Source organism: Megalopta genalis, chromosome 16, assembly GCF_051020955.1.
Source record: "Megalopta genalis isolate 19385.01 chromosome 16, iyMegGena1_principal, whole genome shotgun sequence".
Lineage (NCBI taxonomy): Eukaryota > Metazoa > Arthropoda > Insecta > Hymenoptera > Halictidae > Megalopta > Megalopta genalis.
The window spans coordinates 7427197-7453940 of NC_135028.1; the positions used below are offsets into that span (position 1 = coordinate 7427197).

The window sequence follows — 26744 nt, forward strand, 5'->3', positions numbered from 1 at the left end:
GTAAAAGCCTCGAAACGACACTTCCGCGTTGTTACGGCTGGAAACGCGACATTGTCCGAATATAAGCCGAGCATTTCATTATTAGCGGAAGGGGGGGGGGGCACGTGTGCGTGCGAAGCCCGGTTGGTCGGTTCCCCCGTTCGTGTATCGATCGCGGAACGATCTTGCCGAAGCGTGGACTCGTTTTAGCCGAGTCGTGTCGAAGATAGCCGTGCGCGCCGAAACACACCGCGTGTGTTTCCTTGATGCTTGAACTACTGCCACCGAGTCCCGGCGGTACAGTTAGAGGCGGCGACGGTCTCGCGGCGGCGGCAGTCGATCGGAGAATTGGCAGCGGCACGCACCAGCTTCTCACCGGCCGGCCGCCGCGCCGGTGACGTCATCGCTGCGCCGAGAATTATTATCGGACTTGGAGCGGCGGCGAACGTCAGATGGTGACGTCGCTGAATTTAGACGCGTTTGACCGACCGCCAACGACGAGCCGTCCGTCACGCGGGACGGTTGACGGTTTTTCGGCGTCACGATTTTATCGTCGCGGATGAACAGCGTTTGCTTTATTTTTTATTTTATTTTTTTTTTATCGGAGGATGTAATGGAAATTTCGAAAATGCTTTTGGTAATTTTTCGTGGTTCGTGTATACATATTGGAATTGTTTCATTGAAATCGATTTATAGTTCAGGGTACGGACGTTTACGTTTACATTTTTCGGCCGAAATTCGCGGAGAACTGCGATCTTCGCGATATTTAATTGTTTACAGCTGCCAGTGTGTCAAGGTCGAACAGATTTCGTTGAAATCTTCAGCAGGCGCCTGAGTTACCGGGAAGTGCCAAATACATTTTTGAAATCGTATCTCCTCTTCTCAAATTGTCCATTTTTCTCCACAATCTGAGCGCGAATTTGGGAGTATTTACTATATTTTTTTATACGCGATATCAATTTACATGATCGAAGAAACTTAATTAATAACTTTTACATTTTTACCGACACACACTTAGAAACGAGAACCAGAAAAGACAGAACGTAATTTAAACAAAAAATTGCACAACGTCAATGAGGACGTAATACGAGGAAATAATTCATTCGTTCGCGCCTTTCATTTTTCCTCGGGGATTTCGTACGAGCAACACTCGTTTGTTGAACTTCGATAAAATATCTGCAGTCAAAAGCGTTACACAAGTCGCCGAGTTACGTATACCATACTGTATGTATATTCACCTAGAAATTTATGTGTCTCCTTTTGTTTCGGTTTAAAATACCGAGGTGCCCGCGTTTTGCGGTGTAAAAATTTATGAAAATTTATTTTATCGTGCGCGACAGATTTCGATTACAGAATTATTAAAATTCGATAATTTTAGTAGAATTTAGTTCGGCAGAATTTTTAGTACACCTGGAATTTTTTTATAAAAGCCGTCGTTTTTTTTTCTTATTTATTCAGTTACTTGTTTCTACACAAATCTAAAAAACAGCGTGTCTCCGATACATATTTTAAAAGTCGATGACGTCTGCGTCAACTACTTTATCGCGCTTTAACGTCTGCGAAACTATTGTCGTAATTGCATACGTACACATTACCGACGAGATAGCGAAAATTAATGTATTATACGAAGATACAAACTATCGCAACGATTAAGCTAATTTTATTGAAATACGGTCGATTTTCGCAGCAGAGGGACATTTCTGTAACTAATACGCGAGCTGAAAATAGGCCGCATAAATTCATCATCCTGACGGCACTGTAAATACAGTGTCAAGTGCCTCGGAAATTAGTGCGCCATTTGCTTATCTGTAACGTTAAAACGACGCTTTTTACCTGGAGCGGTTAACAGGCACTCTAGGATCGCCGTGAAGTTCTTCAACAATTCGATATTATTGTCTTACATTTTTTAAAAGTTGTTTCTGTCTTCAGTTTTCGACCATTCGTCTCGCTTTCAGTTAGTAGCTTTTCCTGAGGTGATTTGAAGCAACTTTTTCCTTTGCAAAATTCTTCTCCGAGGCTTTGTTCACGAGTTATCAACGAAAAACACTGCGACCAATGTGAGCGAGCGCGCACGGCTGACGCTCCGCCCTCGCAACCGCTGCGCTGCGCCCGCGCGGCCAATGCCGCGTCGCGCCGGCCGCCCGACGCAGCGCAGCGGTCGCGAGGGCGGGGCGCCAGCGTTTTTCGTTGATAACTCGCAAACGAAGCGTCGGAGAAAATTTTCGTAAAGGAAAAGGTTGCTTCAAATCGTCTCAGGAACCCCTCATCTAAGTTTCATACATTTCCGAACGTTTTCGATCACTTTCTCTAGACTTTATACTTTCTGTTCAATCAATTAAATTGCTTTGAGCGAATCTTAGCGATCGTTCGACGGTATAACAACGCAACGAGCGCCTTCCACGTAGCCAAAAGAGTCAGAGCCAGCTCGTCGACGTCATCTTGCGTCAAGGTAGTAGCTTCCGTTGACGCGCGCTTCCGTCGCCGAAAACGTCCGCGCGCCCCTATTCGATCCGGCCTCGGTCTCTTTGATCGTCGACGTCCCGACGATCTCGTCGTGTTTTGAATCTTCTTCGATTTCACGACGGCGTTTCTTCACGCTCGAATTCGTCCGCGCGCGACAACTCGGAAACCTTTGAACTGGATCATTGACGTCATCGGCTTCTGACGCGCGTCGTTCGAGGCTGAATTATCGCGCCGTTCCGGGGAACCGCGTGCACCGCGATTCATGAAACATTGTTTGCTCGAACGATGTTATGGCAGCCCTCGGGCGTGTTACGCTGGCGATTTCGCGACTGCGAACAGCGGCCCGAGAATTAGCGCCTTCTTCGCGGCAATCGCTGCGATCGAATTTCAAAATTCGACTGGCGGAATTTCTATAGTAAATAATATTTCTATAGTAATCGACGGCGCACGGCTTGGAAAAAATTGAGAATTTTTGAGCAATTTTGAATTGCTCCAAAATTGAGAATTTCGTTTTTATAATTGTTGACAGTCGGCGAGTGTAAAAATGACAGCGAGACTCGAATATTCGTATTCATCTGTGTTCCCAATATATCCATTTTTGTTTACAAGCCGAACGAAAATTACACCGCAGAGTTTACCGGATCGCAGAACTTGCCACAAGAATATTAGTTTACAGTTTACAGTTCCGACTGTACCATCAAGCCAAATCGTGCGGGTTTACCTCAGAGCAGAATTAGGCAATATTTTTTATTCGGCTGACGGCTAAGAGATAAAAAGAGAAACGAATTTTATACGACGGGAGAAACTTTCTTTTTAATCGACGCGAACTCGTCGACAGAATGACATTTATACCTAATAAGTTTATTATATTAATATTATTTAATATTATATTAATATATAATATTTATATTATAATATTTTTATATTATTTTATATTTATATTTACATTATAATATTATTTACATTATTTCATATTTATATTATATTATATCATTAATTACAAGAAATTTTTGTTTAACCAGTGATCGACGAACAGTCAAAATCGCCTGTAATTCCGCTCGAAAAATACTACGTCCAAAACATCCACTAAATAACACACTTCAATCGCAACGCGTCTTTCCCGAGCCAAACAACGTATCCCCGGAACGTTGCCGCCGTTCTCAATGCTGCCGGCGGAAGAGGGGGGGGAGCCGTATCGAGCCGCCGGCTCGTCTTAGTCGAGTCAGCGTGTGCACGCTAATGTCTGACGAAGGATTAAACACGTCCTCGCTGTAACTTCGCGTGGAATAACATCTCTGTGCGCAGGAATAACGGAGATATACCCTGTCGAGTATCTCGAGCCACGTGCTCGCGATCTACGTCATAAAAGTTGCTACATAGGTTGTACATGCTAATTCCGAGGAATCGTCCGTAAAACGACCGATCATCGCGCGTCCTAAACGGACGCGCGCGCCACGACCCTGGCAAAGTCCGAGGTATCGATTACGTGAAAACACACCGTAATTTCGCGTTACTTTGAGGCCCGTGAGCGCGGGCCGTTATTGAAACGTTCTGCGCGACGCGCATCGGCCGCTGGCAGGAAAGTGGTGGGGGGACACAGCGCGCGCCTCGGCGGCTCGGATCGAAGCGCGGAATCTTTCCGGTACATTTCCGGCTTCCGTTTCGCCGAGTCCGGCACCGGCTATGCACGATCTCGCGGTGAGTCGACGTCGACGGTCGCCTAAGTTGTCGGTCGGGCGAGCGTAAACGCGCAACCAGATCACGTTTTGCGACGCAGGAAAGCCGAATAAGATGATGATCGTTGCCTTGGAATTAAGGCCCGGCCGTCCGTACGAGGTTTCAGCGTTCATTAGCGATTACTAATTGGAACGTTTTTCCGTCGACTTCCGCGCAACAAAGAAACTGGCTCGAGACTCGAATAATTAAAGGAGAATGTCCCGGAGCCGGCGACGACGACGCCGGCTGCCGAGGATTATTCGGTGAACGTGTCGCAATTCCTCCACTCAATTTGCACCCTTAATTCGAACGCCGATTAATTACCGCGAGCACCCTTTGACGAGGCTCTTGTGTCTACCCCGGCTCTCCTCGCGCCTCTCTCTCTCTCTCTCTTCCTCCTTCGAACCTGGAACAGAGCCAGAACCGCGCCGCAACCTGCCCGATGACGACATTATCACGAATCTAGATTAGTGTGAACGAACTCGGGGGCTGCCCTAAAATTTCGTTCCGAGTAGAGCCAACCGTCTAACTCGTTTTTTCTCCGTTCCCTTTCTCTTCTTCTTCTTCTTCTTCTTCGGCTTTCATGGTTGATCGAAACTTGGTCGCAGGCAAACGATGCGCGAGAATTTTTGTTTTAGACTGTACATTGGCGTACACTTTTTTTCAAATTGGACCGCGTGATTTGAACTTTACATACTACATTACATTACATTACGTATTACATATTACATATTACATATTACATTACATTATATATTATATATTACATATTACATTGCATTACATTACATATTACATTACAGTACATTATATTACATTACATTACATTATATATTAATATATATAATATATAATGATATAATTAAAATAAAAGATGTAATGTATATATAAATTTCCTGTCGGCTACGTGGCAAAACACTGAACTCAGAAAGATCGTTATCTTAAAAAAGAAAAAGAATCGAGATCCACTCTTTTTCGATGGCACCTCATGTTCTTTGCTTCGTATCATTGTGGGTTCGCGTCGAGACGAATTCAACGACCTGCTACAGCATGCGCTCGCTCTCTGTAGATTCGACGCGCTCCAGGAAAAAGCGTCTGAATCGTTCGCACCAGAAACAGCGAATCGTTTGAGTTCGTTGAACGCGGTGAATGGGCCGAAAACTTGGAAGACGACGATGGTTCCAGAAAAATATACGACGCGCAACACTTTTTCGGTTCGCCGAATCTCTCACGTGCTTTTCTTGCTTCCACCGCATTCTTCTCTTTCATTTAACTCACACAGCACTCAATGTATTTTAATAGTAAAAGAAAGTACGTATTTGTTGCAGTTGACGAAGATAATTTATAGTTTGCATAAATAATATGTTTTACATATTGATCTTTAATAAGATCAACAATAATTTAATAAGATGACAATAAACATTTTCTTCGCAAATTGCAACGAACAGAAACAAGATAGAAATTTCGTTTCCCTTTCAATCGTTTCAACGAGTCGTTAATAACATATATACAGGGTGTCCCGAAAATGTCTCGCAATCCGGAAATGGGAGGTTCCCGAGGTGATTTGAAGCAACTTTTTCCTTTGCGAAAATTTTCTCCGAGGCATCGTTTACGAGTTAATAACGAAAAACACTGACCAATAAGAGGCGAGCTCGGCTGGCGCGCGGCGGCCCAGCCGACGAGCGCGCGGAGCCCGGTCCCGCTCATTGGCTCGGCCGTCTCGCGCCAAACGATCTCGCCTCTAATTGGTCACTGTTTTTCGTTAATAACTCGTAAACGAAGCCGCGGATCGCATTTTCGCTAAGGAAAAAGTTGCTTCAAATCGCCTCAGGAATCCCCTACTTTCGGATTGCGAGACATTTTTGGGACACCCTGTAGATAGTCTTAATAAAATTTCGTTGAAATGTTGCCAATCTATTTATATCATAAATGCATAAAATCCGCAGTCCATCGATTAGTGTGGCAATAATATGATGATACAAGTGAAATCGATCCTATAATCCGAGGCACGAAGGATCTGCGGATGCTTGTGGATCCGCTGTGCTCTGGTAACTATCAGAGCTTAGGCTTCGATATATATGTACGAGCACGGGTGGTAAATAATCAAGACGTGTGGACGAATATTGTCGAGCCCCAAAGCGAAGGAAAATAAATTTCGACGACACGCGCTGATGAACGGCGAAGCGTGCTCTACGGTTCAGGATTGTTTATTTATTCGAATTGTTTCGGATAAATATTAATGTAAGATCGTTATCCGCACGAATATTTTATTCGAATAACAATTGTGCATTGTTCGTCGTAAATTATTCGAACAATTATTTGAATCAATTGTTAGTCGAATCAATTCTTAGAAAAATAAATTCTTAGTCGAATCAATTTTTAGAAAAATAAATTCTTAGTCGAATAAATACTTATTCGAATAAATTCTTACTCGAATAAATTCTCATTTGAATCAATTCTTAGTCGAAACAATTCTCACTCGAATAAATTCTTATTCGAATAAATTCCGATTCAAATAAATTCTTACTGGAATAAATACCTATTCAAACAAATTCTCACTCGAATCAATTCTTCGGATTGCATTTTCGCTGAGAAAAAAGTTACTTCAAATAACCTCACGCACCCCCCATTTCCCGGCAGTACGATAATTTTTGAACACCCTATATAAAAATTCTGATATTCAACGAGCGTTGTTCATAGTTACCTTCAGCAATGTAACTATTATTACTCTTAAATGCCAACAGCTCGTTGACAAATTAATTGTACAAACTGCATGTAAAATGTAAAATATGTAAAATTGTAACACAAACACTTTTATTGTACAATAAAAGGAGTTCCGTACGTTTCAAATGGTTGTTTACCTTTGTTTGTGGCACAGTAAAATGTAAGAGAGACGTGCTCTGAGAGAAACAGATATAGACGAGTTCGTAGAAGAAGTGTCTTCGACCGCGATGCCCTTCAGATTAAAAATCCATATCTGTCGGCACTATCGTCTCACAAATAGCACACCTAAATGGAACCCGAGACGAAAGGTAGTCTGTGTACTTGCTATAAAAAAAAAACAGTTGCGTGCAGTTAACACATTCGTCATAATTACGGCCACGTCACTTCAGCCATTAATAACTGATATATATATAATAATAATATTATATTATAATAATATATATTATAATATAATAATATAATATATATTATATATTATTATATAATAATATTATATTATATTATATTACATTATAATAATATTATATTATAATATATATTATTATAATATAATATAATATATATATTACGAACGTGTAAAAATAAGTATATATATATGCGATTACTTATTTTTACACGTCCGTAATTACTTCGAATGATAACGAACGAAGAATATGTGTTCTGAAAGATGTTGCAGTTCGTGTATGACACAATCAATATAAGTATAAAGACGTGTGTAACATGTATGGGTGGTCGGTATCTGGTTAAATTCTCAAATTAGCTTTTATAAAAAAAAAAAAGAAAGAAAGAAAACGCGAAGCCTCTGTTTGCACATCGCGGAGAAAGCAGCGTCTTGATAAAATTTGAGAAATTACTCGAACGTACGCGATGCAATATTTTTGAAACGTGCAATCGATGCAAACGGAAGGTCAGCTAAAATTGGCTCGCATGTGGAAAAGAAAAAAGGGGGGCGCTGAGAAAGAAACGAATAAGATTTATATGTATCGCTTCCTGGGAAATCTTGAAAATTGTGAGGCAAGTTCGAGTTTTCGTGGATTAGAGTTTCAAGCGTTTTAACTCCTTCACATATCATTTTCTGCGATTAGAAATTCTTCGATTATAATTATAATAATAATAATTATTAAATTATTAATAATCGATTAAATATTGACGACAAGAGAATAGAATTTGATTTGAATTTTAAAGCACAGAATAACATTTGTACTCGATAAATTATTACAAAAAATTTTTATGCTTACCAGAAATCAATATTTAGCCTGAAAAGCTGGCCAACGTTATTTTATTCTATTTTCTGTGAAAACAGAAGCGCTTGGAAGCGAAGCAATGACACTGCATATTTACATTCGCTGCAAGTTTCTGTATTCTAATATGTATGAAAGTGAACACTGACCACTTTTTGTTGGGAAACGTTCTTCTGCCAGATCATCGGAAATGTCTGAGAAACAAACCGTGGTTTGTTTTGAAATTCGATACCGGTCTTCAGGGACAAGCGTCGAACGCGACCGTTAAAACCATTCATTTTGCTAAAAGTCACGCATATTCAAAAGCAGCCAGAAGTAGCGCTTGAAAGTAAACTGTAACTATAATTATAAAATAATACAATTTTTTCTTTCCAACAAATTTATGTTTCCTGTGAAAGAAGTGCCGAGTTTAACAGATTTTTATAAACCTTCACAAATTTACAGTCGCTTCATAGCGACTTTAGATTGTTTCTAAATACGTTGCAATTTATTGAAGACACAATTTTATCGTTTCAAAGAATCTTGACACAATTCAATAATTGAAATATACTAAGAATAAAGAGAAAATAAATTGAAAAAGAAAATTCAAGAACGCTATTACATTATTTTCAATCAAAATTAAGACTATTAAACAAAAATAAATATAATTTTCACTTAGCTCTAGATTCACCCAATTGAGCAAATTAAGTAATTAATTTCATCTTCATTTTTACATAATTTCTTCTATATCGCAGAAACAAAATCGCGCAATGCAGCTGCGCAGCGTCGAGGCGCAATATTTCCTGAAAGTGTGTTCTCATGATCGAGTATAATCGGTAAGAGCGCTCCGGAATTGGAAATAAAAAGAGAAGACTTGATAAAGCGGTGTTGTGTACGCGCGTGCGCGCACAGATCGTTAAAGCGGTGTCTTGCGTCAGATGATTTTCTGCGTCCTCGCCGGTCGAAGTGTATCGGTACCACGAGAATAACTGTTCAATGTACGGTCGATCTATTTATACGGCCGATCAGCTGCACGGCCCGCTCATAATTCGATTGCGTGCCCCGCGCACGCGTGCGCCGCGGCTGCGTTACGCGTGTGTGCTCGGCTCGGCATTCTTCGCCGAGGGAAAACGAGGCGTGAGAGCGAAACTGGACTCTCCTGCGTGCGTGCGTCTCCTCCTTGCCCGCGCGATACCGCGCAGCAGTTCTGCGCCGGTCTGAGTCATTTCGATTCACTTGACGCGCGCGTCGGCCGTACGAAAGGCCTTTCGAACGTTCGAAATGCAATATTTTATCGATACTTTGCAGCGCCGTTTCGACGCGTACAACAATTTTTAACCGTTTGCACTCGAAACGATTTCAACTGTAAATCTAAATCAACTTTTCTGTCTTATAGTATTTCCATTTGATATGCGACAAAGTGCATTTTATGCACTTTGTGCATTCATCAAATTCATCATCGGATAAGTTTGTATAAGAATATACAATTAATTTTATGGTTCAATTTGAAATTAATTTAGATTCATTGAATATTCTAAAATGAAACGTTTCCATTTCAAATTTAATAAAAAAATCGTGATTTAAATTTATATTAAGAACTAATTATAATTTAAATTTATATTAAAAGGCAATTATAATTTAAATTTATATTAGAAGTCAATTATAATTTAAATTTATATTAGACTCCAATTATAATTTAAATTTACATTAAAAGCCAATTACAATGTAATATTTGCACTTGATTCGCATTAAAAGTCTCCCGTTAAGCAGTATGGAACACTTCGCGCTCTACAAAACGTTCCGTTCCCGAAAAGACAGCCCAGAAGCCCCCGCGCAGGTACATACTACGTTAACGGACGATCTATGCATCAACGGCGGGGCGCCATAAATACAGCTGGAACGGCCGCAGTCCGACAGTAAATTTCGCATCCCGGCCGATCAGCATAAACGATCCATTACTCCCGTGTTACGCGATCGAAGCGGACCGGGCCGCATAAAATTATCGAACAGGTGAATTTTCTTCTCCAGAAATAGACAATTTATGGACGGACAGCTCGCGACAGTCTCTCTCTCTCTCTCTCTCTCTCTCTCTCTCTCTCTCTCTCTCTCACGTTCATTAACAGATTTCTCAATCGATCGAATTTTCTTTTCTTTTTTGTTATCGTTGCGAGCTTCTCGACCGATCGCGTCGTTTTAATGACTTTTTGACAAATACCTAATTTTCTCATATCGATGACCAGTCAATTTTTATCGCTTGTTAAATGTCCGTTACCCTCGATCGTGGAAATATTAATAAAAATTGATCGTAAATTGTACAGAACGCTTCTTCGTCTGTAAATCGACGGATATTAAAAATTTTTAATTATTCCATATAACATGAAAAATATAAGTAAACGAAACAAACTTTGTAACATTACAATACTAACGTACCTGGAATTACTAGCGAGTCCTCGTAACCATTGTGGGTGCAATAAAGTACGCGTCCCAGAAAAAGTTCTCTGTACGCATTGTATGTAGTTGGTAAATTTCAACAGTTCGAACTTTTGATAAAACGTAGAGTACGTTCATTAATCTTACCATTTTGTTATTGTTTCGATAAATCTGCAGCTTCGGGATTTAATGCATACGGAGTCCTTTTTCTGGGACGCGTACTTCATTGCACCCACACTGGTTACGAGGACCCGCCAGTAATTCCAGGCACGTTACTATTGTAATGTTACAAATAGTTTGTAACATTATATTTGAAGAATTTTTTTTTCACAAGAAATGTCAATGAAAATTAATTGAAAATTATTGTTTAACAAATGCAAAAAAAATTTAATTATCTATAGCTGAAAATAACAATTTTTTAAATATTTTTGGTGAAAATTTCATTGCAATATCTGTGACGGTTCAAAAGTTATAACAGAATGTCGCTGAATTTCTCGATCCAACCGTATTTGTGTGCGCCGGTATTGTTCCACGAGACCGGCTGTTATCAGCGATCAGACGATCCTAAACCCAGCATTGGACGCGATGGATCGACGCGCGGGGGATCACTGATCGATCGTAAGAGGATTTAGATTAGGCGCGGGACACGATCCTCTCCGTGGAAAAGCACAATCTCGTCGAAAACAATTCCGCGGAGTTTGGCCGGCAGAAATCCCGCGACCGTTGCGAAACGGCCCGCAATTATCGTCTATACCGTGTGCGTCGCATCATTAACGGCCGCGTTAATGATCTTTTTAGACCCAGAAACGACGAGATGACGCCGAGTCCCGTCGAGCACGCGCCGCAAACTGTTGAACGTTTTCCGGATGTTAGGCGCGAAAGTATTCGCTGGGACGAATTCTTCACGCGTTCCTCAACCGAGCTCTGTATAACGGGTGCTCCGTAGAGCATCAATTTTCTTTCTCCTTCTAATAAATGATTGCAATCGAAAATTTTCTAATCGCAGTAACTGCGGCGAAAATGGTATGTCAAGGGGTTAATTTCGTTAATAGGATTGGGTCGAGTGTTGACATAACCTTACTTATTATTAGGAGTAACAGCAAAATTAAAAAGAAAAGCTTTTCAGCCGCCGTCTGGCAACCATCGTCGCCTCTATCATCTAAAAATTATATTATATAATATATAGTATATTATATATTATTATATATTTATATTATATTATATTATTATATATATTTATATTATATTATATTATTATATATATTTATATTATATTATATACAGTTCAAGTCAGTTCGGTTCAGTGTTGACAAATTTATTGCGTTTTAAAAGGTGTACAAAACCACTTTCGTGGGCCACTGTGTCTCTTCGACCTTGTTGTTTACACTTACATAGGTCACGCTGTGTTTACATTCGCGACCCATTGGCAAGGTCGCCGCCACGAAATCGTCGAAGTTGAACTAGCCGGATAGAAACGCGAGCTAATGTTTCTCAGACAGAATACACCGTCGAAGATAAATAGACCATGTTGATATGAGCACAATTTAAGATAAGTGGTGCTAGGGACACGTGACGTTTATAAAATGTCACATGCTCACATAAAAAAACAATTATTATTTGGTTTGTTTGAAGGCTACATTATTATTAAATACGCGATAAAAAATGTAAATATCCATTTAGAAGAACGTCGATGATCTTTACGTGACCTTTACGCGTCCACCTACGGGTAGACTATTTTATTTTTCACATTTTAACCCTTTTAAGATCACTTCTTTTTTATCTTGAAACTTGACAAACAATAACAAAAATGTGAAGATTGCTTAAAAGTGTCTGTAAAGGAACAATGAACACGATATCTTTGACACGTATAAATTAAATGATATTTAATTAATATTAATTAATTATATATATAATATACTATTATAATAATTATATCTATATTATATAATTATATATATAAAATACTATTATAATAATTATATCTATATTAATTAATTATATATATAATGTAATTAATTATATAATGAAATAACCGAGCGATATATCAGAAACGGGCGAAGAGAAGAACGAAGCTACCACAAAAATCTTTACTTTCAATGTAGAACAATCCTGCATGAACACATAAATAAAAAATAATAATATTATAATAATAATATTTAGCACAGTTATTAATATTATAATAATAATATTTAGCACAGTTATTAATATATATAATATTATTTATAATATTAATATAATATTATTTACACACTTATTAACACAGTTGTTCACATATCCGAATAGCGCAGACAAATAAACAGTTTTTTAATCTTACGCAAGATCTGAAAAATCGTGTTTCGGTCAGCTGTTTAGATCCGATACTCCACAGCACGGTGTCAAGATACCGGCAATCGCTGCTTGCACCGATAAAGACCGACAATAAATCACGCTCACCTTTATCCGCGTTCTATCTACAGGCTGTTCCAAAATGATTGTACAAGTAACTTTTTCCTCAGCGAAAATTTTCTACGAGGCTTCGTTTACGAGTTATTAACAAAAAACACTGACCAATGTGAGATCGCGCGCGGCCGACGCTCCGCCCTCGCGCCACTGGCGCTGCGTCGGCCGGCCAGCGCGACGTGTCACTGGCATTAGGGCGGAGCGCCGGCCGCGCTCGCTCTCCGATTGGTCAGCGGTTTTTCGTTGATAAGTCGTAAACGAAGCCTGGTAGAAAATTTTCGCTAAGGAAAAAGTTGCTTCAAACGACCCGAGGAACAACTTCCCTATAATATCCCGCCTGCACAATAATTTTCGAACACCCTGTATATCTTTCCGAAGAAATCGAGTTACTTGCAACGGCTTGAACACGTCTCACGTGTACTCCGTGTGTCCCGCAGTGACTCTTATCTGCTTATTACGGCTAAATATAGCAACGGCTCTCTAACCAGGCATTCAAACAGCCCGATATCGGCGCGGCTGCCGGTGGCTTCCGAGCCGCATCGACAGCCGAGCCGCTCGCGCCGGATCGCCGCGATCTCAACCAGCTTAGCCGTCTAGAAATCTAGATCCCGCTTTTCGGGTAGACTCGCGTGTCCGTGGCCAATGAGGACGCCCCGGCGATTAAAAGTTCGCCGGCGGTGGAGCGAGTTCCGAGCCGCGATCGCACGGAAACCCGCGATATGGGAACTTGGTACGAGGCGTTCCCGAGTGGTGAATCGACCGACTGTGTCACGAACGATTTTCCAGCTCGCCGGGAAAAAAATTCGAACGGGGAACGGGAGACGTGGCCGTGTGCGGCCGATTGAGAGTCGACCGAGCAACGTGTGTCTCGCCCGGTTGGTTACTTTCGCGTTCTCCTCGGCGGCTGCCGGCGAGTCTCTTGACGTCACAGACCTTCGTATCTTATTTGCGCCGATCTTGGCTCGTCAATTATCAGATCCGCTGATAAAAGCACGGGTCACGAGAGACGCCTAACTCTTCCAGTACAACTTCGCCGAGAGAGACACTCTTTTGTTGTTTTTTTCTTGCGTTCGACAGTCTAGGACGGGAATAGTTAGCGGCCCCCCCTTCCCTTCGGTGGAGGGGGGCTGATCCAGTTTCGAGTTTCTAATCTTTAACAGCTGAGAAACACGGTGCGAGGATAATTGGTCGCAATGGCGGACCCGCGGTGCTGCTGATTTCGGAATTTACGGTTAATATTGTTTATAATTTTGTTTATAATTTTGTTCTGCGCATCGTCGCTATTTCCCATTTTCGACCGAGATATACAAGGTGTCCCAAAATTATGGTGCTTCAGGTTATTTGAAGCAACATTTTCCTTAGCGAAAATGTTCTACGAGGCTTTGTTTACGAGTTATTAACGAAAAACAGTGACCAATGGGAGGCGAGCTTGGCTGGCGCGCGGCAGCCAAGCTAACGAGCGCCGCGGAGCTCCGTTCCGCTCATTGGCTTGGCCGCCTAGCGCCAAACGATCTCGCTTCTTATTGGTCAGCGGATTTTGTTTAATAACTCGTAAACGATGCCTCGGAGAAGATTTTTGTAAAGGAAAAACTTGCTTCGGATCGCCTTAGGAATCTCTCATTTCTCGGAAATACCATAATTTTGACACACCCTGTATGTACCGCGCCGGCTTTGTGCGACGAAGTTCGGAGACCTCGGTCAAATTGGCAGCGCCGGGCGCCGATTAAACGGCGTTAATAAAGTCCCCGGACTCGACGGTGCAACAAGTCGTGTAATTATATCTTTCAGGAGTTGGGCATTATACGAATTGTTTCGAAGAAATATTTAACGAAAATCATTATTCGAATATAATAATTGTTTTTAGGTATTATTTGTTTGTAACTAATTGTTCTATCTAGTTTGATTCGATCAATTCTTCATTTCGAGTAAATTCATCAATTATTCGTATAGTCAAGTTATTCCGATAATTCATATCAAATAATTTATTTTAATTTATTTTATTTATTTATTTTAATTTATTTATATCAAATAAACGTTGATCTTTTTTTTACGTGTGCTGTTGATATGAATCCTGGAATGTATTGTGACATTCTTCGCATTTTTTTATTATTCATTGTTTATTGTTCATTATTTATTATTCATTGTTCATTGTTCATTATTCGTTATTCATTATTTATTATTCATTGCTCATTATTCATTATTTATTATTCATTGTTCATTATTCATTGTTTATTATTCATTATTTATTATTCCTTATTATTATTTATTATCATTTATTATTTTTTAGTTATGGATGAATGGTCACTCGATCCAAAAGTAACAAACTTTCCGACGCAGCAAGTGAAAGAAAGGTTAAATATAAAAATTAGCACAGGACGAATTAGTCAATAAACTATAGCAAAAACACCACATTCTATCATTTTTATTCAAATCAATTATTCTCTGCATTAATCGATGCACAAATAGGTTCTCACTCTAATAACAAATAACACTTCTTAGTTCGGATGAATTTATTGTTCTAATAAAATCGTATTCGGATTAACTGTGTTATCTAGATTAATTTTTATTCGATTGGACATGTAATTTGTATCCGCTGATACCGAATAAGATCGTATACGTTAATCCTTATCTCTTATCGTCCGAATAAAAGCTTGCACAACACCGGATTTCTTTCACAACTGCCTCGATCAACACTCGTTCGTGTTCAATCATTTTTTCTAGTTCTTTTCGACCTTTCATCTCGGCTAACCTGTAAAGGTGTAGTAGTGCCCGTTGATATCGAACTCGATATCGATTATATTATTTCAAGAACTGGTTAATTGGGTCACCGACTTCATTCGACTGTTACATTAAACCATTCGTTCCGTACGAGACTTTAGCAAGAGTACATTAGTTAGCAAATACATTAAGTATATCCGCCTGTACAACTCAAGGACGAATCTGTTGACATTTTTTTCTTCTTCTGAAATATCGTTGTTCTTGCGAAGTACGTAATTAAGGGGAAATTACTGCTGAACATTTATATATCCACATCAAGGCTACAAAAGTGTTCTCCGGATTTATTTACATAATTGGAACTGCTCCGTGAATTTATTATATTATTTACTTCATTGAATTTATATACGGATCGCGAGACATTTTTGGGACACCCTGTATATCAAATTTTCGTCAGGAATGACTCGTTGTAGCGCGATACTATAATATTTTTTCTTGTATCAGTGCCGGTCGAAAATGTCCCATATTTATCATAAGTGGACAAAAAGTGATCGAACTTGCTTAAAAGCAACAATTGCAAAATTCGTAAAGAAAGTTATATTTATTAAACATATTCAGACGATAAATTTCTTCCAAATTGCAGCAACGGTATATCGTTGTCCGTTACTGTCAAGGTTATGTCGACACAAAAATGATCGCGTCAAAAAGGACGAAAACAAAAATCGTCAAAAATCGATGAACGAAATTGATAAAATGATTCAAAACATACCCAGCAATATTTTCGTCACGAAGGTCCGCCGTCCGGTTCGGTTAATCACGCTTCTGCAACCAGTAGAGTGTAGGTCGACGCTCCTATTTTTTTATTGCGCCAGCTCGCCGAACAACGGACGACAGTTCCAAGCGAATCACTATTTTCGCGCGAACAGCAGCGCGCGCGCGCGATCACCGCGAAATTCTTTACAGAACTGGCACCACATTCTACTTAATTCGACGTAATGTCCGTCATTGACGACTTCGAGTCTACTATAAATAGACATTATCGCGAATAATCCTCGCGCGTCGCGCGGTCTCGCGCGAAGCGAGAGAGAGAGAGAGTTTGTTGCCGCGTGCAAATGAAATGCGTCCGGTTTCTTCTTTCCTTCCTACCGGCGGCGGGAATCTTTCGCCGTTCCCTTGCTCGATCACAGTCGACCGTCGAACGACGCCCGTTAATTAACGGAATCGCCGCGCGAGCGTGCGCGAATCACCGTCGAACGAATCCGACGCACTTCGCGGCGTACTTCAATTTCGATGTTGCAACAGGTGCGTTTTTTTTTAGGTTGCACAAATTTCCCGCGCGTTCTTCTTCTTTTCACTTTGCGGAGAAAACGGAACGGAACGAAAACGGAATTCTGTATAAGCGTCGACGATCACTTGAATGTTATTTCTTAACCGATAAAATGCGCGAGTTCTGTTGTTGTAGATGATTCCGCGGACACTTCGATAACCGCGGATGTAACATACGCGTCGGCACAATAAAATGTATGTAACAGTTTCGCTCTCGCGATTACGGTTGAACGTCATGCTCGGTATGCGAGACGTTTACGTTTGAGGTTAGATTGAAGCCACCGAAAGATCAATTGCACCGAGGGAATTGTTATTGAACCCTGACGAAAGTACATTCTGAATAATAATTATTTACTGTTGTCAGTAATTTCTACTTTACTTACTAATATATATAACAATATGTATATAAAAGATATATATGATATAACATATAATATCAGATTACTTCCAAGCGCGAACGAGCCGATTTATTAAAAACGAACCAGTTCGCAGAATATTCATAAAAATTCGTCGCTCGAAAGACCAGCAGCGCCGCACAGTCGAACACCGTAATTCCAGATGGGTTTAAGAACGATTCCATGAAAATTACGTTCCAAGTTCAATGTCGCTTAACCTATCGACGAACGCAACTTTTTCGCGTCGAATCCGCGTCCACACAGCTAATAATACCACAAAAATACTCTGCATAATCGAAACTCGACGTATCTCGCGTTCGCGTGTTCTCTGTCTTCGTCGCAACAGATCGCGCAAGGACTCGGAAAAAAAAGAGAAGGACTCAAAGTGACGGAACGAAAGGAGACTGAAAATATCGCGACGTTCGCTTTCGCGGCTAACATCCGCGACACGTTGCCCCCTCCCGCGGCGGCCGGCCGGCCGCCCGCCCCCCTCCCTCTCGGAAGCTGCTTCTCCCGCGAGCAATGGCGATTGGCGGCGCGTTCGGTTTAGTCGCGTGCCGAGCCGCCGCGGAACGAGAACGTCTCCGTGGACGTAGAGAGAGAGAGAGCTGCGTGGAGAGCAGCGATCGCGGCGCGTTCACACAACGGGCAGAAGCAAACGCCGGTGACAATCGGGGTCTCCGCTGGCTCGGTGTCGCGTGACTTCAGAGCGTATAAAGCGTCGCGGCAAACACACAGTTTAATCCGCGGGATCGTCGTATCGTTGACCATCGGAATTCCGCGCTTCGAATCCCGTGGATTTGGTGCAAACCGATCGGGGACAGTGAAACATCGAGAGTGCGAGAAAAGCTGCCTTCGCTCGGCGCGACGAATTCGAGGCTGCACGGCTTCGAAGGATAAACATTGATTTTGCTCTCGTTCCTGTCCCCCCCGCTGCTTCGAAGAGGTTAGGCCTGGAGGCCGTGCTCTATCGCCGGCGCTCTCGGTATCTCTCTCGCGCCGGGGGACGAACAATGGCACCCTTTACGGCCCCGATTCTCCACACCGGCACGTAATCCGTTCTCGATAGTCGCATTGGGCCTCGCCCCCCCCCCCCCTGTGTGAACGGCGTCTCCGAGCTGTGGGCCCGGCGATCCGTTTTCTTCGAAGAACTAGAAGCTCGGAAAAGAATTCCAGAAACTCGGTGGTCGCTTTCCGGGTGTACCGTTCGCTACGGCGGTGCGTTAAAGGACCGCCGTTGATCGAACTCTCTCGGCGGCGAGAAACGTGGTGCGCCGCGGCGCTGAATCGCCGTCGATGAGCCGCGTCGGTAGCCGCGTTTCCCGAGTTCCTGGAGCCGAATAACCGTCATGGCGCCCGCCACCGCTCTGGACTGGTCCGAACCGTGCCAGCAGTGGCGTTACCCGAAACTTTGCCCGCCGGGCCAGCAGAAGAATGAACAGCGGGTGAACAGCGCGATGGAGTTGAGCAGCAAAGAGGCGAACACTGTGTACAAAAAGTTTTGCAAGTTCTTGCGGAGGCTAGGAAACCGGAAGTGTAAGTTTCGATGGGTTTTCTTTTTTTTCGAGAGGGGAAGGAGGCCGCGTTTTCTCGCGACAACACCGACTGGCTCGCGGAAACGGAACGTAACCGAAAATAAATAGCGAAACGGTAATATAGGGACTATGTATTGGTTCCGCGGATCGCATGAATTTGCAGCATATTAATAGCGATGACGCATTCCCGCGCCGCGTTCGGTCTACGACAAACGTAAAAGCAGTAATTAAGAGAGAGAGAGAAAAGCGTAAGAATTCATGCGGAACGATGCACCGTCGCGTCCCACTTTTATTTTCGTTCGAAATTGTAGTACGCGTACGTACTTACTCTCTGTGTGTGCGTTACTATATGCGCGCGCGCGCGCCCGTTTCGTTCGAGACAACCACCTCGAGTGTGTTGTCGTCGTCGTCGTCGACGACGTTTTATACGTTTCTACACAATGTCAACACACGCATTAACCAGTCTTTCTTTCGTCGCTTCGATCGTTTACAGAGCGAAGTTTCGTGTTGTGTCACGATTGACAATTGAATTGAAGAAGCCAAGGTCTTAAAGCGTGTTTAAGTTGAGACGGTTAGCGGTTAATTGGTTCGCCTTGCTGCATCTATTTTACGAAGTGGCATTTCAATTCTACTTTTCTCTTTTTCTTTTTTTCTTTTTTTACGAACCAGCTGTCGAAACAATTTGTATCGATTAACATTTTTAAGCGGTTTTCGTCGGTTCGAGAACTGCATTGTTTACTTTGTATCGACGAACAATGCGATCTATCGTAATCTTTTCTGTAATTTGTACAGACGAAAGGAACTTGAAAAGGGGATATCCTCTTCTAGGTTATGATCTTAGTCGAGTCGATGCTCGAAGGGTTAACCCTTTGTACACGAAGCAACTTCAACTCGAAATCGAAAATAGTTTCTCTGTCCTATAGCATTTTCACTTTATATAACTGCATTTATATGTATATGTATGTATATAATATATATATAATACATAATAATATACATATAAAATAACTATATAATTTTATAATATAACTATATAACTTAATACCGCTCATTGGCTCGGCCGTCTCGCGCCAAACGATCTCGCCTTTGATTGGTCACTGTTTTTCGTTAATAACTCGTAAACGAAGCCGCGGATCGCATTTTCGCTAAGGAAAAAGTTGCTTCAAATGATCTGAGGAATATATTTATTGGATGTTAAAAGGCAGCAAACTAACTATAGCATTGTGCTTATTTAACTAAGAATTAAGTACTAAAACTCTTGGATGACATATCTTAATTTTAGGAATTCATATTACCGTCATCTTTAAAATTTCTTTTAAAAATCTAAAATTTCCAAGCTATTATACCGGGCGTCAAACAAAAGAATCATATCTAAGATCCGCGGACGGCACAGTGTTAATTATTACAACGTTCGAACCGCGAAGCACGAATTATTGATCCGATTCGAGGCGATAGATCGTCGGATCTGCAAAGCGCGGGATTATTCTAACGTATATTTTTAAACGTTGACCGGACGTCCTGGCTTGTTCGCGCGCGCACGCGACAGAGCCGTGCTGCTGCGCGCTGCCATTTTCAGGTAGAAAAGGTTAGAAACAGAAGTGGTATCGGCAAGAAAGGACTTATTCAGCGGGAAGTAATCTACACGACCCGGTGACATTTATCCGTTGTTATTCATATTTATTTTTGTTGTGCTGCGCCGACCCACGCGAATTTATTTCTCTCATACGTCAAGCGCTACGTCAACTTTGTGTTCAACGTCGAGCAAAAAAGAAGAAAAAAAAGAGAAAAAAGAGAGAACGAGAAGACATCGTCGAGAGAGAGAGAGAGAGAGAGAGAGAGAGGCGTCGATTGCTCCCATGAACTCGCTTTGACCTTTTCCGTAAACAATTTTCAGAAAATTATCAGAAAATATTTCAATATTATCAGAAGATATTTTTTATAATTTTCAGAGTATTAGAAAGAGTAACAGGATTACTAAAAAAGAAAGAAAAAAAAGAAAAAGCGAAACTTATAAAAGCGAAGCGCTTATGAAAATCATACAGATAAAAGATAAAGGCCATATGCCAGCTCCTAACATCCTTGGTCAATAAAAGAACCGCTGATTCACCTCGTCGATGACTTTTATCGTTATTGTCCCGCGACAGGTGTTAATTAATTCCTCTCGTCCCGGGATGCTCTAACCGCGGTTTAAACGTGCTAAAAATTTGAAGAAGCAATGACCGGCACGTAAACAAAGCTTCTTCTGTGCCAGGGAGACTCCTCGTTCCTTCGGTGTGTTGTGACATTGTCGGGGCGCTCCTTGAGAAAAGAAACATAACATTGACGGTGATCCATAAAATACACCTTTTGAAACACGATAACTATTGGGTTGGCAACTAAGTAATTGCCGATTTCAGTTATAGATGTCTCTCGCTCACATTTTTATGATATCCGTAAATGTTATATTATAAAATTATTATTATTATTATTATGTTATTTTTTATTATCCGTGAATGTTAGCAAACGGACAAATTGAATGCAGCGGTCAAGGAAAAGCGACCAGAATTGGTCAATCGTGAAGGTGTCATTTTCCAGCAGGCCAATGCTAGGCCGCTGTGCGGGCAGCTGTACAAAGCAGCTAGAGTTTGTACTTCTGCATTTAATTCCAGCGACATTTTGCTCTCGCGGCCGCCAACAGTTTTTTCCGGCTCCTTGGCCAAGCATCCCGCTCCGAGCCGAGCAAAGCAGAAAATGACTGGCGCCGGTTCTAAAAAAGCGGCGGCCTTGAAAAAAACGTGAACAATCGATGAATATGCTCCGCAATGAAAAACGCTCGAGGGAGTGAAACGTTTGAGCCTCGATTACCGATACCGCGAGTCCTCTTTCGCGCGCGCTAGGATCGCCGCCGGTGCTTCGGCGGTGGTCGGTCGGTTCCCGAAAGTGTATCGCCGTCTGGCGGCGTCGCCTGGAGTCGGAAGTTTCCGCGAAGATTGCGCCGGCGGCGGCGGCGGCAGCGGCGTCCCCCAGCAAACTGTTCAAATATTTACGCGACCGGCAGAAGTAGCTCGATGGTATTCCGTTTGCGCGCAATCGGGCTATGTATAGGCCTGGTTTCTCGGACGCGGTTAGAACACGGCCGTGTTGCGAAAGTATTCCTTTTAATGTCATTTAAATATTATACGGCTGCCAGGGCGACGAGAGAACCTCCTCGGGAGGACGTTAAACCGGCCCGCGCGCGCGTATCGGGACCGAAGCCGATGGCGGAATTCATTTTCTCCCACGGCCGTGCTGCGACGCCGACGTAAATCGGCTCCATAGGCGTCGCTCGCTGACTTGCTCTCGGCCGTCTCGAGTGATCCCGTAACCACTGCGGGATCGCTGTTATCCGAACGCGGTATCGATTCGACCGTTTGGAGAAAGCGTCTGCCGATTTGGAAACTTGATCGGCCAATTTTCTGCTATATTTATATATCGTAATTATATTATGTTGTATTATGTATAATATATAGTTATTATGGTTCTTTTACAAAGATTTTCTCCGAGGCATCGTGAACGAACCAAGGACCAATGAGAGAGCGAGTGTGGCCGGCGCGCGGCGGCCGCGTCCACTTCGCGGAGCGCGCGACGCCCCGGTTCCGCTGATTGGCGCCCGGCCGCCCAAGCGCCCGCCACGCGAGCTCGCCTCTCATTGGTCGGCAGATTTCGTTTAATAACTCGTAAACGAAGCCTCGTAGAAAATTCTTGCAAAGGAAAAAGTTGCTACAAATCGCCTAAGGAACCCCTCGTTTCCAGGAAATACCACGTTTTCGGGACATATCGCGCATATATACTGAAACAATATAATCATTATCTTTCAATTATTTTTATTTATAAATTCGAATGTTTCTCGAAAGAGTACAAGCGCGTAAGATTATCGCAAAGGTGCGAGGAGCACCGGAGCAAAAAGATCGCTCGCAGAAGCACCGTATTTTTATATCGCTTTGCGCACAAGGAGAAGAAAATAGCAGGCGGCGACGGCGCGTTACTTAAACCGCCGCCTCGTTCTCGCTGCAAAAGGTGTTCGAATCATTTGAAATTACCATCCGCGGCGCAACAAAATACAACAAAAACGCGCGCGTGCGCACGCATCGTGACGATTAAAGGTGAACCAAAGCGCGCATGCAAATATGTATTTATTATACGAGACACCGGGAACCACCACAAGCTATTAATAAATGTCCTTCGTGGAAAACCGATGGATGGACACACACGTAGAGAGCACACGAGAGAGGGCGCGCCGCCCACCGGAAGGTTAATGTGACGCTGTTTATTTGTTAAAATTATCCGGAAACATTCTGGAAATTTTTTGGCGACCGGAAAAAAATTATTATTATTATTATCGGCGTCCAGGCGATTAAACGGGAAACTGTAGGAGCCCTGTGAAACATTTTCTGCCGGCGTTCGGGCCGCAGAAGAGGAGGTCCTTAGGGGCGCAGAGAGGCCGAAAACTGGGTCAAACGGCGGCGATCTCTGGCAAAAGCGTCGCTCGGACCCGAGCCGGCTAAATCCAGCGTGCAACAAAAAGCGCAGCAAACCAAGGATCCGGATATGCGCTTTGCCCCCCCCCCCCCACACACACACACCCACCGCGCCACCCTTTCGCCGTGTTACGCGCGCATCGGAGGATCTCGACCTTTTGCTACTCGGCGCTCGGGCTCGCATAAACGATACCCCGATGACATTTCGCGAGAACGACCGCTTCGACGGGAAATTCACCCTCTCGTAAGTCGAGCACCCGGCGGCGCGCCCTTTCGCGAGCGTTCTCAATGAAATCGGACCGATTTCCGCGAACAGCGCGAGCTGGAAATATTAGCTTTCGCGATAAAAGTTAGTGTGGAGCGTTTTAAATTTTCCGCCGTTGGCTTCGAGACCCGTCGGAGGGGCGGGGAGGTCTACGAAAATTTTCGGTGTCCCGATCCCGCGTCGCGGATCTCCGCGACAGATTATTAGAGAAGGCGCGAAAGATACTGCTCGCGTGCGCGCGCGCGCGCTCGGTTATTTTCAGCGACGGTTCAATGAGAAAACCGGTCCGCGAACGCGCCACCTCGCATTATCCGTGGTCGCATCTTATCAAGGTTATCCCTGTCGCAGAGCCGCGTTCAAGCGGCTGGCAATAGAATTACACGCGTCTAAGAACACGTCCGTGCAACCTGGTACACGCCGATACACGCGGCGCTCGGCGAACGGGTTGCTAGATCGGGCAGAAGTTATTTTCGGTTTTCGCAGACGGAGACACAATGGAGTTCCTCTAAGCCGTCTGCCCCCTTCCCCCTCCGGGGCACGTGTCCGCTGCGGATTCGAATGCCCCCCCCCCCCCCACCTCTCCGTTCTCCAGGCGGTAAAATTGATCCTAAAATTGATCGTGAAAGTTAGTGCGTAATGAGCGCTTCGATTAATTTTACGAGAGGATTCATCAGCGGCGCGCGAGTCCGCGCCTATGAATCATATCCCCTATTGCGAGGGTGGTCGCAGAAGTTGACCCGATCTGACAAAGAAAACGCAAGAAATTTCGGGAACGAATGTTTTTACTTTTTGACATAAAATCTTCTTTTCTGGCGAGAACTGTCGAGCTCCTCAAATTAGAAGTTTAATTAAAGACTCCGGTTCTTTGTTGTTTGGAAAATGTTTCACCACCGCCGAGTTTTTTTTTTTTTAATTTTGGGTTGTAACTCGAGGGAGATGTTTCACAATTTTTATTTAATATTAGTATAATTAATTTATTATACTAATTATTTTATTATTAATTAGCATCGTTAATCATCATTTAGCATTATTAATTATTAATCTGCTCTGTTAGAAATGAGATACCGTGCGCATTTATATAAGTATATTGAATAGCAACGCGAATATTTCAGTTTTATTCTGTGCCAACTCCCCGCGAAAAAAGCTGCCCCATAATTAAATTATCTACACACGCGCTTTTTCCTGAAAGTAGATCGTGAAGCGAGCCGTTAATAGGCTTCCGGTAGTTGAAACTAGTGTATTAGCACTCTTCAGTCGCTTTAATTTCATCAGCGCTTTAAATTGCACCCCCTTTTCTCATAAATGCATCAGATTCACAGTCTATTTATCAGTTTTTCTAGATAATCTGGGAATACACAATTTTTCTAGATAATCTAGGAATACACAATTTTTCTAGATAATCTAGGAATACTCAATTTTTCTAGATATTCTGGGAATACACAATTTTTCTAGATAATCTAGGAACACCCAATTTTTCTAGATAATCTGGGAATACACAATTTTTCTAGATAATTTAGAAATACACAATTTTTCTAGATAATCTAGGAATACACAATTTTTCTAGATAATTTATGAGTACCCAATTTTTCTAAATAATCTAAGAGTACGATATACTATTAGGTTGTTCAAAAAGTACGGTTCAAAACTTTTAGATGAATTTAATGAAACATGCAACAATTTATTGACCAGAATATCAATTTGCGTTACTCGCGCACGCCTCTGGAATCCCAATCATTAAAACCGTTCGAGTGCTGCGAGTCGAAACGTTCGAGATGGCATGAAGCTGTCGTCGCGGCAAGAAGTTAATAAATTATTTTGTCTCCGAAGAATATAAAATTTGTAACGCCTAACGTTGCCTAATAATTTTCCTCGGCAGTATTTTGGCACGTATTCATAACATTAACTCGACACCCGATCGGTTAAAACTGAAGAAGCCGGGCGAAACCTCCGAGAAATTGGGTCAAAACGGATCCAAGAATTGCTGTTGTCTAGTTGATACAGAAAAGCTTAGTTTGTACGACGAGGTTCTCTGGTCTGTTCGCATCAATCTGCAAGGATAAACGAAATGATTATTTTCAACGAGCTCCCAGCGCGGAGCTGCGGGCACGGAGAAAGAGGGGCAGAGCAGGCGAGCTAATAAAGTATAATTAGAATGTAGAAAATCCGTAGTTAGCTGAAGATTACTTTCTAAGTTCTTTCTCTGTCACTGTACCTATATTTCTATCTTCGGGGTGTCCCAAACATTGCCTCCGTGAAATGAGGGGTTCCTGAGGTGATTTGAAGCAACTTTCTCCTTTACGGAAATTTTCTCCGAGGCACCGTTCGCGAGTTATCGAGGAAAAACAGTGACCAACGAGAGAGCGAATGCGGCCAGCGCTCCGCCCTCCGCGCCGCGCCGGCCGGAGACGCTCATTGGCTCCGCCGCGACGCACCGCCTCGCGCCAGTCGCGCTCGCTCTCTCGTTGGTCAGCGTTTTTCGTCGATAACTCGTAAACGGTGCGTCGGAGAACATTTTCGTAAAGGTAAAAGTTGCTTCAAATGACCTGAGGAGTACTCCTCGCTTCTCGAAATCGCTACAATTTTGGTACACCCTATCTATAAAGTAACCGCTTGATCAAAGCTTTTTACCAGCCCGAACTTGTTTCTTTCGCTGTACTGTAGCGTTGTGCTTTTCTATTGTTTCTATGGGTGGTGCGATGTACAATGCAGGCAAGGATGGCAGCAAAGTGACGACCGTGGTGGCTACCCCCGGTGCTGGTCCAGACCGCCCCCAAGAGGTCGCCTACACAGACACAAAAGTAATCGGTAATGGCAGCTTCGGCGTTGTCTTCCAAGCGAAACTCTGTGATACGGGAGAAATGGTTGCCATCAAGAAGGTTCTCCAGGACAAGCGATTTAAGGTAACACACGAAACCGTCGTATATTTATTTTTGCAATTTAACGTCGCACCCGTCTCGTTATAAAAATCTTCGGCGATAAGAAATAGCGCTTATCGGCGAGACTTAGGGAAAGCTAACAATTGATTGCAATCATTGCTACGG

General features: G+C 42.6%; 1 protein-coding gene and 2 long non-coding RNA genes across 10 annotated transcripts in view; 1 reads left to right on the top strand and 2 right to left on the bottom strand.

Annotated features, from left to right (window-relative positions):
• The window catches only part of LOC117221217 (uncharacterized), a 41272-nt gene extending 22776 nt beyond the window's left edge, over positions 1-18496 (bottom strand). Inside the window, exon 1 of the long non-coding RNA XR_013034932.1 lies at positions 16456-18496. This is a non-coding gene — a long non-coding RNA (uncharacterized LOC117221217). The remainder of the gene's footprint in view (positions 1-16455) is intronic.
• Positions 1-26744, top strand: part of LOC117221214 (glycogen synthase kinase-3 beta) — a 73625-nt gene that overhangs the window by 25593 nt on the left and 21288 nt on the right. For 4 of the 8 annotated variants that reach the window (XM_033471982.2, XM_033471983.2, XM_033471984.2 and 1 more), the window contains exon 2: positions 26413-26603. In XM_033471982.2, the coding sequence (XP_033327873.2) occupies positions 26413-26603 (191 nt within the window). Of the gene's footprint in view, positions 1-18492; positions 18944-26391; positions 26604-26744 lie in introns of those variants that run through there. The other 4 variants (XM_033471978.2, XM_033471979.2, XM_033471980.2 and 1 more) reach the window with 2 other exon arrangements.
• On the bottom strand, positions 24995-26472 carry LOC117221215 (uncharacterized). Its single transcript, XR_004490449.2, has 2 exons — positions 26332-26472; positions 24995-25751 (listed from the first exon to the last, which is right to left on the bottom strand). It is a non-coding gene; the product is annotated as an uncharacterized LOC117221215 (long non-coding RNA).